This window comes from Dipodomys merriami, unplaced genomic scaffold, assembly GCF_024711535.1.
Source record: "Dipodomys merriami isolate MVZ:Mamm:240054 unplaced genomic scaffold, mDipMer1.0.p SCAF_1, whole genome shotgun sequence".
Classification (NCBI taxonomy): Eukaryota; Metazoa; Chordata; class Mammalia; order Rodentia; family Heteromyidae; genus Dipodomys; species Dipodomys merriami.
The window spans coordinates 7,233,432-7,246,914 of record NW_027202270.1 but is presented as its reverse complement, the minus strand read 5'-3'; the positions used below and the strand labels follow the sequence as shown (position 1 = coordinate 7,246,914).

General features: G+C 39.0%; 1 protein-coding gene across 1 annotated transcript in view; it reads left to right on the top strand.

Moving 5' to 3' along the window:
* Positions 1-13,483, top strand: part of Psmd1 (proteasome 26S subunit, non-ATPase 1) — a 105,251-nt gene that overhangs the window by 87,518 nt on the left and 4,250 nt on the right. Inside the window, exons 19-23 of the mRNA XM_070015070.1 lie at positions 2,139-2,241; positions 4,978-5,147; positions 7,607-7,699; positions 9,178-9,264; positions 9,837-9,983. Of these exons, the coding sequence (XP_069871171.1) occupies positions 2,139-2,241; positions 4,978-5,147; positions 7,607-7,699; positions 9,178-9,264; positions 9,837-9,983 (600 nt within the window). The remainder of the gene's footprint in view (positions 1-2,138; positions 2,242-4,977; positions 5,148-7,606; positions 7,700-9,177; positions 9,265-9,836; positions 9,984-13,483) is intronic.

The window sequence follows — 13,483 nt, the reverse complement described above, 5'->3', positions numbered from 1 at the left end:
GGCAGGGAACATGATTGAGGAATGAAGTTGATTGGAGTGCAGTGTAAACAAATGTGGAGGATATTACAATGAAATCCTTCCACATATATATATAAACTAATAAAAATTTTAAACTAGCTTTTTACTATTAATTGGATAAACCTGTTTTATGTTTATATTGGTTTTTAAAGACCCATCTTTGATTTCATTGCTTTCCTATCTTTTTTAGTGCAATTATATATTTAAATTCCCCTCTGTAATTTACATACAGTACTTTGCCCAGTGTATTATTTTTATAAGTTCATGAAATGTTTCATAAGCCTTTACACATAAATTCCTATCCTATATAAGGTAATGTAAGTGTTCATCTAAAATAAGTTCCAGATCAAAGGAATCTGACCTGTTGAACCAGAGTAAAACATCAAATGTAAGAATTTTTAAAACTAAAAGGGAGTTTAGTGATGTTTTAATCATTCTGGGTTTTATAGTTAAAATATGACCTGGGGAAGTGGTTATTTTCTCTGCAGTGACATCTCATTATTTTTCCTCCACTATAATCTATTGCTGCCTGTGAATAAAAAATGAGAAGTATGCTTAAGAACAGTATTTTATTTGCAGAATCTAGCAGTATTTAGGTTGCAGAATTAATAGTCAAGAAGGATGAGTGGAATTTCATCCTTATATGGTAAGACAGCTGTGTTTATTGAAGGATAAGATGCCTGTACATATCATAATATTTATGTTACCTTAAGTAATTAAATAGGTAAGTAAGGTAGAAGTGAAGAAACTAAGGCTCAGAAAAGCTAGTAATCAGCCAGATGTAATGGCACATATGTAATATAGTCCAGCTACTCAGGAAGTCAAGATAAGAGGATCATTTGGGCTCAGGAGTTTAAGACCTGTCTGAGCAACATTGCAAGACCCTATCTCAACAAAAAGAAGAAAAGGCCAAGAAAAGCTAGTGATTTACTCTAGTGGCTTGTAAGAGTGATGATAGTCATAAAATAGGGTTCTCTGAATATTACTCTGTCCTTGTTGGGCCTCTTACACCAAGACAAAGGAAGAAGGGAAGAATAGATTCTTGGAGAAAAAAATACACACACACATACACACATGCTGTAGATTAAGTCATTATATTAGGAAACTCAAATGTAATATTTTCTGCTTTTGGCAGATTTGGGGAGCTCCATGATCATGTGCTTCTTGAACAAGCAGACTTCTTCCTGGGTGCCTACCATTTGAAAAGCACTGTTGGGAAAACAAAGTGTAAGACATGGAAGAAGCATAAAGTAGTTACCTTGCTGCCACCCAAATGGATTTAAAGGAACCACTTACTTTATTTATCAAAAACATACTTTATAAACATTTTTATTATGAAAGTAATACCATATTTCAGAAGCTACAGACAAGAGTAAAGAAGGAAACAAGGGCTGGGAGGTTAGCTCAGTGGTAGAGCGCTTGCCTTGCATGCATGAGGCCCTGGGTTCGATCCCTCAGCACTACATAAGCAAAAAAAAAAAAGCAGGAAGTGGCACTGTGGCTCAAGTGGTAGAGCGCTAGGCTTGAGCTGAAGAGCTGAGGTACAGCGCCCCAGGCCCAGAGTTCAGGCCCCATGACCGGACCCCCCCCCCAAAAAAAAGGAAACAAAAATTACTAGAAATTTCACCCTGTGTGTTTTGGTGTGTTCCTTTCAATAGGAGGACTGATTCTCAAGTCCACAGAAAATTAATGTGTGTGCATAATGAAAACCTTTAGTGTATTTGCAAGTGCACTAAGTTTAAGATAGAACTGAAGGAAGGTGAAACTGCTGGAAATGTGTAAGGTTGATGGTAAGCACAATAGCTGTAATTCCAAGTAAAATCAAAGCCATAGACAGCTAACAGTGTAGAATGAAATCATATTCATTCCTTCTGCCCCTGAATTGTGCAGCATAGGTGATGATTGAAAACAGACTGAATGCCCCCAACTAAATAATCGTAATAACACTCATGATGTCAAACGCAGCACTGCTCTGCCTTCGTGTCTGGTCCATCTTCATTTCTTCCAAATGTTGTGAAATTCAGAACTCAGTCTCACCATTTGAGCAACTTACTGGGTGAGCTAAAATGATACCATAGATTAATAGAGTTAGACCATGGTTCTTTTTCTTACTCCTTCAGGTGAATCAGTTTAGACAGCTATATTCCAAAGTCATCAATGATAAACACGATGATGTCATGGCCAAGTTTGGCGCTATTCTGGCCCAGGGCATACTGGATGCAGGTAAGAGTTTTTTCATCTTCCAGATGTACATACATACTTACTTGCTTACTTTATTTATTTAAACCAAATCTTATGAAATAACTACCTAGTATTCTAATTATGTGCCATAGTGGAAATTGAGTCTGAAGTAGATTATTTCTGGAGAACATTTATGTACATACTTCTATTTGCAGATCACAGAAATCATTTTCAGTTGGGTTTTTTTTTTTTGTTTTTTTGTTTTTAGTTTTGGTTCTAAATAGTTGTACAAAGTTTCCAGTTCAACATACCAGTTTGTGAATACAACGCATCTAGATCAGTGTCACCCTTTTCATCATTCTCCCCCATCTTTCCAACTCTACCAGTCTCCTCCACATACTTGCTTCCATTTTCTTACATAGAGACCCTTTTTTTTTTGGTCGGTTGTGGGGCTTGAACTCTGAGCCTACGCACTGTCCTTGAGCTCTTCAGCTCAAGGTGAGGGCTCTACCACTTGAGCCACAGCCCCACTTCTGGTTTCCTGGTGGTTGAGTGGAGATCAGAGTTCACGGACTTTCCTGCCCAGGCTGGCTTTGAGCAGCAGTCCTCAGATCTCAGCCTCCTGAGTAGCTAGGATTACAGGCGTGAGCCACCCACACCCGGCTTTATTTATTTTTTGATCTTGCAACGTGTCTTGGTAAATTGCCTAAACTAGCCTTCAGTTTGCCATCCTCAGTTTCCCAAGTATCTGGGAGTACAGGCAAGCATCACATGCCTGGCAAATCCTCGGTGCCTCACTTGACTTGCTTGTTTGTCTGGCACTCTATTGCTTGAACCTCCACCCTTGCTTTTTTGGTCATTTTTGGAGATGGATTTTCATGGGCTTTTCTGCCCAGGCTGGCTTTGGACTGTGATCTTAGCTTCCTAAGTAGTTAAGATTACAGGCATAAACTACTAGTGTCCATTTTGTTTGCTTGTTTGCTTAAGTCTGTTTTGGGCTTAATTTTTCTTAGTATGTGTTTTGAGTATGCTATCTAGATCCAGAATTTGTTTTTTGCCACTATATTATAATCTCTTTCAACGAGAGAATGGTGTCTTTTTGAGTACATTACATTAGGATCCATCTGTTATACTCCTTAACTTTATTATTGGTAATATCTCAATGAGTTAAGAAGGAAAGAGTTAACATACACTTAATTTACTTCATGGTTATTTTGTGTGATTCTTTTTCTATGTTCTAGTCATGTGGAATATAATCCTATTAGCAATCTCTTTCTGTCTCTTATCTGTCTCTTTCTCTGTCTCTCTTTTGCTAATTTAAAAGATAAGGAGTAATATCTCAGGTTTATGAGAACTTAAAAGATTTGGTCTCTTCAGGAAGAAAAGTCAAAGACTAAGGTTTGTTATTAACTGGGTATGGTAATACATGCCTTGTTGATACCCCATTATAGAACTTGGGAAGCTGAAGCAGGAGGATAGTGAACTCAAAGCCATCCTGGGTCTTTAAATAAAGACCCTGTCTTTAAGTAGATGATCTAGTAATCCCGGCCCTATAAGAATACTCTGTTAAAATAAGGCATGGACTTTTCTGTTTGCTTCAGTCCTCAATTCCTCAATTCTCCCAGCCAACTTTTGCTTATTTGTTTAACTGACTGGTTCCTAAAGGCTTTTGTTTTTTGTTTTTGCTAGTCCTAGGACTTGAGCTCAGAGCTTGGGCACTGTCCCTGAGCCTCTTTCTGCTCAAGCTAGTGCTTTACCACTTGAGCCACAGCACCACTTCCAGCTTTTTCTGGAGATAAGAGTCTCATGTACTTTTCTGCCTGGGCTGGCTTCAAACTGCTAGTCTCAGCCTCCTGAGTAGCTAGGCTTACAGGCATGAGCCACTGTTACATGGCTTTTTATTTGTTTTTGAGATGAGGTCTTAATATCTACCCCATACAGGTCTCCAATTCCTTATGTATTATTTAGCTCAGGCTGACTTTGAAATTGTGATCTACCTGGCTCATCTTCCACGTGCCAGGATTATAGACATGTGCCGCCATCCTCAGTCAGTCCAAACTTCTGATTCTTAGAATTCTCTCTGGTTTCTTTTTTTTTTTTTTTAACATGTTTCCTTAGAAATGTTTCATTGAATCAAAGATCAGTAGCAAAAATTTTCTGAGTAGTAGTAATAAGTGACCTAGTTCAGATGCTGCAGTTCAAACCCTAAAGTGGAAAAAGCAAACATAGGCAAGAATATCTATTCTTTACCCCTGTAAATATGACATGTACTAAAATTGCTTTTTAATCACTTGTGTGTGTGTGTGTGTGTGTGTGTGTGTGTGTGTGTGTAGATGTGGGTGTGCGCACGCACACGTGCGCACATGTGCATGTGAGCAGGCACGTGTACCCGCCAGACTTGGAGCTTAAAGTCAAGGCCTGGATGCTCCCCCTGATCTTTTATGTTCAAGCTACCACTTGAGCCACAGCTCCACTTCTGGCTTTCTAGAAAGGTGTTTAGTTGGAGATAAGAATCCCATGACTATCTTCCCTGGGTTGAATTTGAAGATTGATCCTCAAATCTTAGCCTCCTAAGTACCTAAGATTACAGGAGTGGGGCTCCCAGTAGAATCAAATTTTTTTGTACCCTTCCATCTTAAATATAAAAAACTGCCTGCCTGTAGACTTTTAGATTTCCTGTTGAGTTGTTGAAGCACCATGCTTCCCTGGTACATTCCTTAGAAATGTCTGCTATTGCCTACTGGATTACTGTTCATGCTTCTCTCTATTTTTCTACAGGTGGTCATAACGTCACAATCTCCTTACAGTCCAGGACTGGACATACTCATATGCCTTCTGTGGTTGGCGTCCTTGTCTTTACCCAGTTCTGGTTCTGGTTTCCTCTTTCACACTTCCTGTCATTGGCTTATACCCCTACCTGTGTCATTGGCCTTAACAAGGACTTAAAGGTTTGTTTGTTAGCCCTCATCTTTGCAACACGCACACACACACACACACACACACACATGCACGCACGCACACACACACACACACACACACAGGGATTCCTGTGAAATTTAATAAAGAGCAGTTCATCTCCAATAGAGTATTTTCCATTCAGTTTGAATCATCACCTTGTTTAGTGGAATGTGTTAGTGTAATTTTCGGAAACCAAGCTTCCTGACTAGCTCTGTGTAGCATGAGGCACATGTTTTGAGAGGGAACTGTGACAGAGAAATCTTAATGCAGAGATATGGAAAGGATTTATAGATCACTCTTAAAGTGATTTTATTTAATCCTAAAGGTGGTAAGAACTCTTGAAAAATTTCAATCAGATAAGATAAATGGCATGAGAGTTACATTTTATAAAGATTATGTTGGTATCAAGCTATGAAGCTGTTATAGTGCTGTAAGCTAGAGCTGGGCTCTGGTAGCTCACGCCTATAATCCTAACCACTCAGGAGGCTGAGATCTGAGGATCTTAGTTTGAAGCCAGCAGACAGGAAAGTCCCACAACACTCTTATCTCCAATTAACCATGAAAAGTGGCAATGTGGCTTAAAGTGATAGAGTGCTAGCAAAAAAAGCCCTCTAGAGACAGTGCCCAGGCCCTGAATTCAAACCCCATGACTGACCAGAAATTAAAAGAAGGAATAAAGACCTAAACTAGTCATCAATGCTGGCTCATACTTGTAATCTTAGCTACTCCTGAGGCTGGAATCTGAGAATTGCAGTTCAAAGCCAGTCCAGGCAGGGAAGTTCATAAGCCTTTATTTCTTATTAAACACCAAAAAAGCTATAAATGGAGTTGTGCCTCAAATGGTAGAGCACTAGCTTTGAACAAAAAAGCTTAGGGAAAGCACCCAAGTCCTGAGTTCAAAACCCAGGGCCATCACAAAATCAGGGAGGAGGGAAGGAAGGAAAAGAAAAAGAGAAAGGAGGGAGGGAGAGAAGGAGAAAAGGAAGAAAGAAAGTAGACTTAAAGTAAATTTTTAGTAATTAATAAAAGAGGACTTGAGACAAATACACCTTTTAAAATTCCATAATACTAGAGTAACTGATGAAAGAGTTACTACCAAAGAGAAAAGCAAAGTAAGAGAATTTTTCCTTTGGTGGTGGCAAAAAAAAAAAAAAGACCAACAATGAGGAATTCAGATAGAATGAAACTGGTAACGTAGGTTTTTAAAAACTAAGGTGCTATGTGACATTTTTAAAAATTGTTTCTCTTCACCAGTACTAGGGTTTGAACTCAGGAAGTTGCTGGAGTTATTTGCAAGGCTGGCACTTTTACCACATGAGCCATGTCTCTAGCCCTTTCTATGATTTTTTTTTTTTTTTGTCGGTCGTGGGGCTTGAACTCTGGGCCTGGGCGCTGTCCCTCAGCTCTTCATCTCAAAGCGAGCGCTCTACCACTTGAGCTACAGCACCACTTCCGGTTTTCTGGTGGTTTATTGGAGATAGGAGTCTCACAGTCTCTCCTGCCCGGGCTGGCTTTGAACCGCGATCCTCAGATCTCAGCCTCCTGAGTAGCTAGGATTACAGGCATGAGCCACCAGCGCCCGGCTCTATGATATTTTTTAATGAGCTTTGTTTGTATGTAGATTTTTCTCAGTCCTGTGACCTAATGATTCATCTTGTTCTTTAAAGATCCAAGGCTTTTTTCCCTTTAAATAACTCTTATGTCTGGTCATCACCAATGTTAAAATGTTTCATTACATTTCAGAGTGGAAAAATTTTAGGCTACAAAATTAACTGGTTGAGTATTACATACTGATTTTTCAGTATAGCTGTGCAGTTCAGTTATTCTTTGTTAAGAATTTCACTATTAGGGGCTGGCAAGGTGGCTCAGTGGTAGAGCGCTTGCCTTGCACGCATGAAGCCCTGGGTTTGATTCCTCAGCACCACATAAGCAAAAAGAAAAAAGCCGGAAGTGGAGCTGTGGCTTGAGTAGTAGAGCACTAGCCTTGAGCTGAAGAGCTGAGGGACAGCGCCCAAGCCCAGAGTTCAGGACCCACGACCGGACCCCCAAAAAAAAAAAGAATTTCACTATTAAAACTATAAATATTTTTACTTTTATACTATATTTTATATTTTGTAAATGTTTTTATTTCTCTAAATAAGAATATTATGTGTTTAGATTGGGATCAGTTCCCAATCCCTTAGCTTTTAACCTGCATGGAAACTGCTGTCCTTTCCATATGAATGCTTGCTAAAAACGTAAAACTTAAATCTTGATTTTTTTTTTTTTTTTTTGGTTAGTTGTGGGGCTTGAACTCAGGACCTGGGTGCTGTCCCTGAGCTCTTTTGCTCAAAGCTAGTGTTCTACCACTTTGAGACACAGCGCCACTTATAGAACTTAAATCTTGATGCTAGTTGTTTTAATGGAGATTTTTGTTTTACTTATTTACAAAGTTCTTTCATTTCTTCAGATGCCGAAAGTTCAGTATAAATCAAACTGTAAACCATCCACATTTGCATATCCTGCCCCTCTGGAAGTTCCAAAAGAAAAAGAAAAGGAAAAGGTAGGATCCTATTCCTTTGAGCAGCCTATTATATTAGGGGAGTCATGGTGTTTTAATTGAGGTTATTTTTACTTCATTAATCCTTTTCTTCTTGGTATCTAACTCTCATGTTGTTCGAATCCCAACTTGTGTCTCTCTGAAAGTGTTCTCTGCACATGCCAGTGTAAGTGTATCTGCACTGTGTGTCTGTGTGCAACATACATAGTCATTCTTTTACAGGCTGTCTTATTTCTCCTTTAACAAAATAGCCTTAATACTGTCAGTGTATATAGATCTTATTTTTCCACAAGCTGCAGAGCAGTATATATGTTACCAGGTTATCTGGTGTACATTTAAGATTATTTCTAGGGGCTGGGAAGGTGGCTCAGTGGTAGAGCGCTTACCTTGCATGCATGAGGCTCTGAGTTCGATTTCTCAGCATCACATACCCAAAATGAAAAAAGCCGGAAGTGGCGCTGTGGCTCAAGTGGTAAAGCGCTAGCCTTGAGCTGAAGAGCTGAGGGACAGCGCCCAGGCCCAGAGTTCAGGCCCCAGGACTGGACCCAAAAAAAAAAAAGATTATTTCTAATTTGTCTGTACTACAAATGAAATGAAAATTCTTTTTTGTACATATACTTGTGCATTTATGCAAGTACATCTTCCTGTCAGAGATAGAATTAACTGTACAATTGCTTCCTAATTGTATAAGTGTTAATTTGCTTTTCAAAATGGATATAACATTTATATTCCTGCAATAACTTTATAGGACACACAATGATAATGTAATAAAGGTAGATGCATTTAGAAGACATCACTTGCCTATGAAATTATACCCAGTAAAACTATCCTTTCATGGTACTTACATATGGGAAAATGGTCCTTTTCTTTAGCTATATTCTTTCATATTACCCAGTTGTAGATTATTTACTATAAGATTGGTTTGTGAGAAGGAATAATTATATAATTGACCAGATTCATGAGTGTTAGGTAACAAATACACTTGCTTCAGATCCTCTCTGAGGTACTGACACATCAGCTTATTGCTCAGCTTTCCAAAATCCTGTTTCACCTTGGGTTTGCTACTAGTCATCCACTGTATATTGCCATTACAAGGCATCCTGTCATGAGAACATCTCTAGACTAGAGGAAAATTTTATGTCCTCCAGAGCTTTCCCTATAGAGCAAGAAAGGATATAACACTCAGATCTCTTATCTGAGAAGTAGGGCAGCAGTTCCTATCCAGGTTAGGCTACAGATCAGAAAAGATTAGTGTTGTGTTGGAAATAGCCTCCAGGAACCAAGATTCACCTGATGACAGTAGTAGTAAGTTACATAAGTAAATAACCTACTTGCTTTTCCCATGTATTCTCCAATTATGTTGTTCTTTATAATTCTTACTGCCAGGAAACAAAGGAATTCAGGAAATGGTACTGAATTCTCTTTGAGCTTGAGTCGTCATATGTAGGTAAAAGATCACAATAATTTACCTTGTTCTCTAGGTTTCTACTGCTGTGTTATCTATTACTGCCAAAGCTAAAAAGAAGGAAAAGGAAAAAGAAAAAAAGGAGGAAGAGAAAATGGAAGTGGTAGGTATACCTTAGTGGCTGTATGGGTTAGATGTATCTTAATTCTGTCATCCAGTCTTTATTATATAAATATTATTATGCTTTGTTTATACTTTTACAAATGTAATTATTCTCTTCTCAGCATACAGATTCACATCCTGCTATTAGAAAGGAAAATCTAAAGATTATCCATTTGTGGGAGGAAAGAAAGGGCACCAATCAGGAATGAGTTCCTAGACAAAATGACAATTAAAATGAATTTAGTGGGGCAGAGTAGGACTCTCAGCATCCATCAAGATGCTAGTAGGAGTAAGAAAAGTCCTTTGAGAATGAAGGATTATCCTTTGTTTCAATTGATCCTCTTTTTCTGATCTCTACTGATAGAAAAACCTAATCCTTTAAGACCAAGTCAAATACCTTTCTTACCCTATGCAATGTTTTTCTCCCTCCTCTGAGTCTGGTATCTTTTAACTCATACTTTCATTGTATCTACCACTATATTTTGTACCTAGGAGTTGCTCCCTAAGTGGACTATTATTCATTGATGCGGAACAAAAGTGAACATTTATTGAGTTGCCTTTTTCTCTCACTAGGATGAGGCAGAGAAAAAGGAAGAAAAAGAGAAGAAAAAAGAGCCTGAACCAAACTTCCAGTTATTGGATAATCCCGCTCGAGTTATGCCTGCCCAGCTTAAAGTCCTAACCATGCCAGAGACCTGTAGATACCAGCCTTTCAAACCAGTAAGTAACTGTGGCTTTAAGAGCTGTATATGCCAGTGGGATACTCATGTAGATATGATACAGAAAACTGAATCCCAAAACATTGGAACAACTTTACTTATACTAGGAGACCTACTCTTAGCAAAAGAAAAGACATTTCCTGATTCATCTAGATTTTTTTTTTTTTGGGTCTGGTCGTGGGGCCTGAACTCTGGGCCTGGGCGCTGTCCCTCAGCTCTTCAGCTCAAGGCTAGCGCTCTACCACTTGAGCCACAGCGCCACTTCTGGCTTTTTTCTTTTTGCTTATGTGGTGCTGAGGAATCGAACCCAGGGCCTCAGGCATGCAAGGCAAGCTCTCTACCACTGAGCCACCTTCCCAGCCCCTCATCTAGATTTTTAAGTTCTTTGCTTTTCTCTCTGTAACCCTATAAACTCTTTCCCTTTTGTGCCACAGACTTGTATAGAAGTTCTAAGACAGCATGATGATTAGGAACCTAAACAGTAAAGCCAGATATGCTGGGTTTGAACCTTGGTTCTAGCACTCACAGGCTGTGTGACCTTAGCCCATATACCATTCCTGTTTCCCCTCACTTTCTACTATGTAAAACAGGGATGAGTGTCTCTAACTACTAAGGCTGTGGCGTAGATCAAATAAGCTAGTCCCCAAACCCTAGGAGGTAATCACCATCATGATTACTCTGTTACATTTGATTGCCTTCTAGAGGGAGAAAAGAATCTTCATCATTGTTTATCCCAAGGATGAATGTTGGTGTTAAAAGTGCTTCAGAAACTTTAGCAAAATACTGTTTATGTTCCATATTTTGAACCTACAAAATGATAAGTCATCCATAGAATCATTAAAGACATTCAGATTTTGAGTCTGTCTGATTCATAGATGAAATTTCTAGATCTTTATACAAAAGTAAGCTTTTTTTTTTTTTGTCATGGGGCTTGGGTGCTGTCCCTTAGCTCTTCAGCTCAAGGCTAGCAGTCTACTCTTGAGCCACAGCACCACTTCTGGTTTTCTGGAGGTTAATTGGAGATATGAGTCTCGTGGACTTTACTGCCCAGGCTGGCTTTGAACCATGATCCTTAGATCTCCACCTCCTGAGTAACTAGGATTACAGACGTGAGCCACCAGCATCCTGCCGTAAACTTATTTTTAAAAGTCAGAGGTGACTCTTACCATCAGTTATGAGCCAACATCTGACCTGACTAGATTATCAGCTACAAGAGACAAAGGCAAGAAACTGAAAATAGTGTATGCAATGGTTTAGGGCTGGAAGTGGACGTAACTGGATTTTAGCTCTTTGATAATTTCTTAGCCATGAAATCAAGACAAGCTATTGAATTGTTTGTGTTTTAGTTCTTCATCAGTGAAATTTATATGAAAGTAACTTTGGGGGATGCTGCAAACATTAAATAGGTTGTTGGTAATAAAACACCTAAAATTGTGCTTCCACTGATTTAGTATTACCTCACCTATAGTAATAATTGAGTAAACTGACAACCCCCAAAGACGTGTACTCACTGTCTGAGCTGCAATTCATTTCATTGTAGTGGTATGTTCTACTTACAGCATCTGTGAATTTCTCTTGCCAGTTGAGATATATCTTAAACAGATATATTAAGACACAACTAGTAAATACTTGAGGTACATGAGATACTTAATTGTGTATGTGTGCATGTGGACACACGTGACTGTGCATGTGTGTATGTGCCCCAGTACTAGAGTTTGAACTCAAGGCCTGGACATGGTCCTTGCATAGAAGTGTCATGGACTTCCCTAGCTGGACTGTTGTTGAGCCATAATCCTCAAATTTCCACCTTCTGAGTAGCTAGGATTAAGGCATCAGCCACAGAACCCTCCTAGAGACTTAGCCCCCATTTTTGAGTTTTAAAGAACTAAAATCAGAAAGACATGTTCAAGGCCATGAGGCTGTATGAACACACTGGTAAACTACAATTTGAAATTCAGTGATTGTTGAGCTGATGCTCAAAATAACTCTGAGACAGCTATAACATTCAGTTCATCTGTGGATGTGCAAACAGAAGTGGAGACTAAGGAAGAGTTGTCAGAGTTGTCATCCATTAGCTGAGTAATAACCTGAACAGAGATAACAGTGGCAATACATATAAGATAAGATATGGCTAGACACACCTGTAAACCTACTTACTTAGTAGCCTAAGATCTTAAGAGCGGGGTTCAAAGCCAGCGTAGGCAGAAAAGTCCATGAAACATATCCAATTAACCAGCCAAGAGCTGGAACTGGAGATGTGGCTCAGGTGGTGGAGAACCAGTCTTGAGTGAAAAGGCCATGCCAGGCGCCAATAATCCTAGCTACTCAGGAAGCTGAGATCTGAGGATTACAGTTCAGAAGCCAGCCTGGGTGGGAAAGTCCAGGAGACTCATCTCCAATTAACCACCAGGAAACCAGATACAGTGTTGTGGTTTACTGTTAGAGCACTAGCCATGAACAAAAGGGAGAAAAAACAAAAAAAAAAAAAAAAAAAAAAAAAAAAACCCTCAGGGACAGTATCCAGGCTCACAAGTTCAAGCCCCATGACTGACAGAAAGGAAAAAAGCAGAAGAAAAAGCCAAGAAAGAGCAAGAGCCCTGAGTTTCAAGCCCTAATACCAGTATAATTAATTTGAATGGATAGATAGATAGGTAGATTAGAGAGAAAAGAGAGATGTTGGCAAGGATGTAATCATATAAACTATTACTTACTGTAGAAAAGTTTTAGGAACTCTGAGAAATAAAAACAAGGTTTTTTGTTACTTTGGTTTTGGGTTTTTTTCCTTTGTTGTTGCTTTTTATTTCTGTACCTTTTGTCTTATATGTAAGACAAGTGTGTGTGTGTGTGTGTGTGTGTGTGTGTGTGTGTGTGTGTGTGTGTGTGTGTGTGTGTGTATCTGTTTTGGGGAGTGTAAGGAGGAGCACAGAAATGGTGGGAAAGAGGGTGAACAAATGCAGCAGTGATACTCACTAGACACTGTTGACATGAACTACACAACTTGTAGGGAAGAGAGATTAGAAGAGAAAAACGGGGAGAAAATGAGGGAAGAAGTGACACTGTTCAAAAAGAAATGGACTCATTACCTGACATATGTGACTGTAACACCTCTGTACATCCACTTTACAAGAACAATAAAAATACAATTTTTAAAAATAAAATTAGGGGCTGGGAATGTGAAGTGCTTACCTAATATGCAAGAAGTCCTGAACCACATAAGTAGAAAAAGTCAGAAGTGGCACTATGGCTCAGTGGTAGTGCGCTAGCCTTGAGCAAAGAAGCTTAGGGACAGTGCCTAGGCCCTGAGTTCAAGCCACAACACTTCCAGGGAAAAAAACGTTTAAATTTAAAAACTCAAAAAAAAAGGGAAAGTTTTGGCAGTTCCTCAAAAAGTCAAATTTAGTCTAATCCTATAACATAATTCCATTCTTAGGTACATGAAAATGGTGCAAGTAAAATGAAAGTATTTCTGCACAGAAACTTGTACATTAATGTTCATATCAT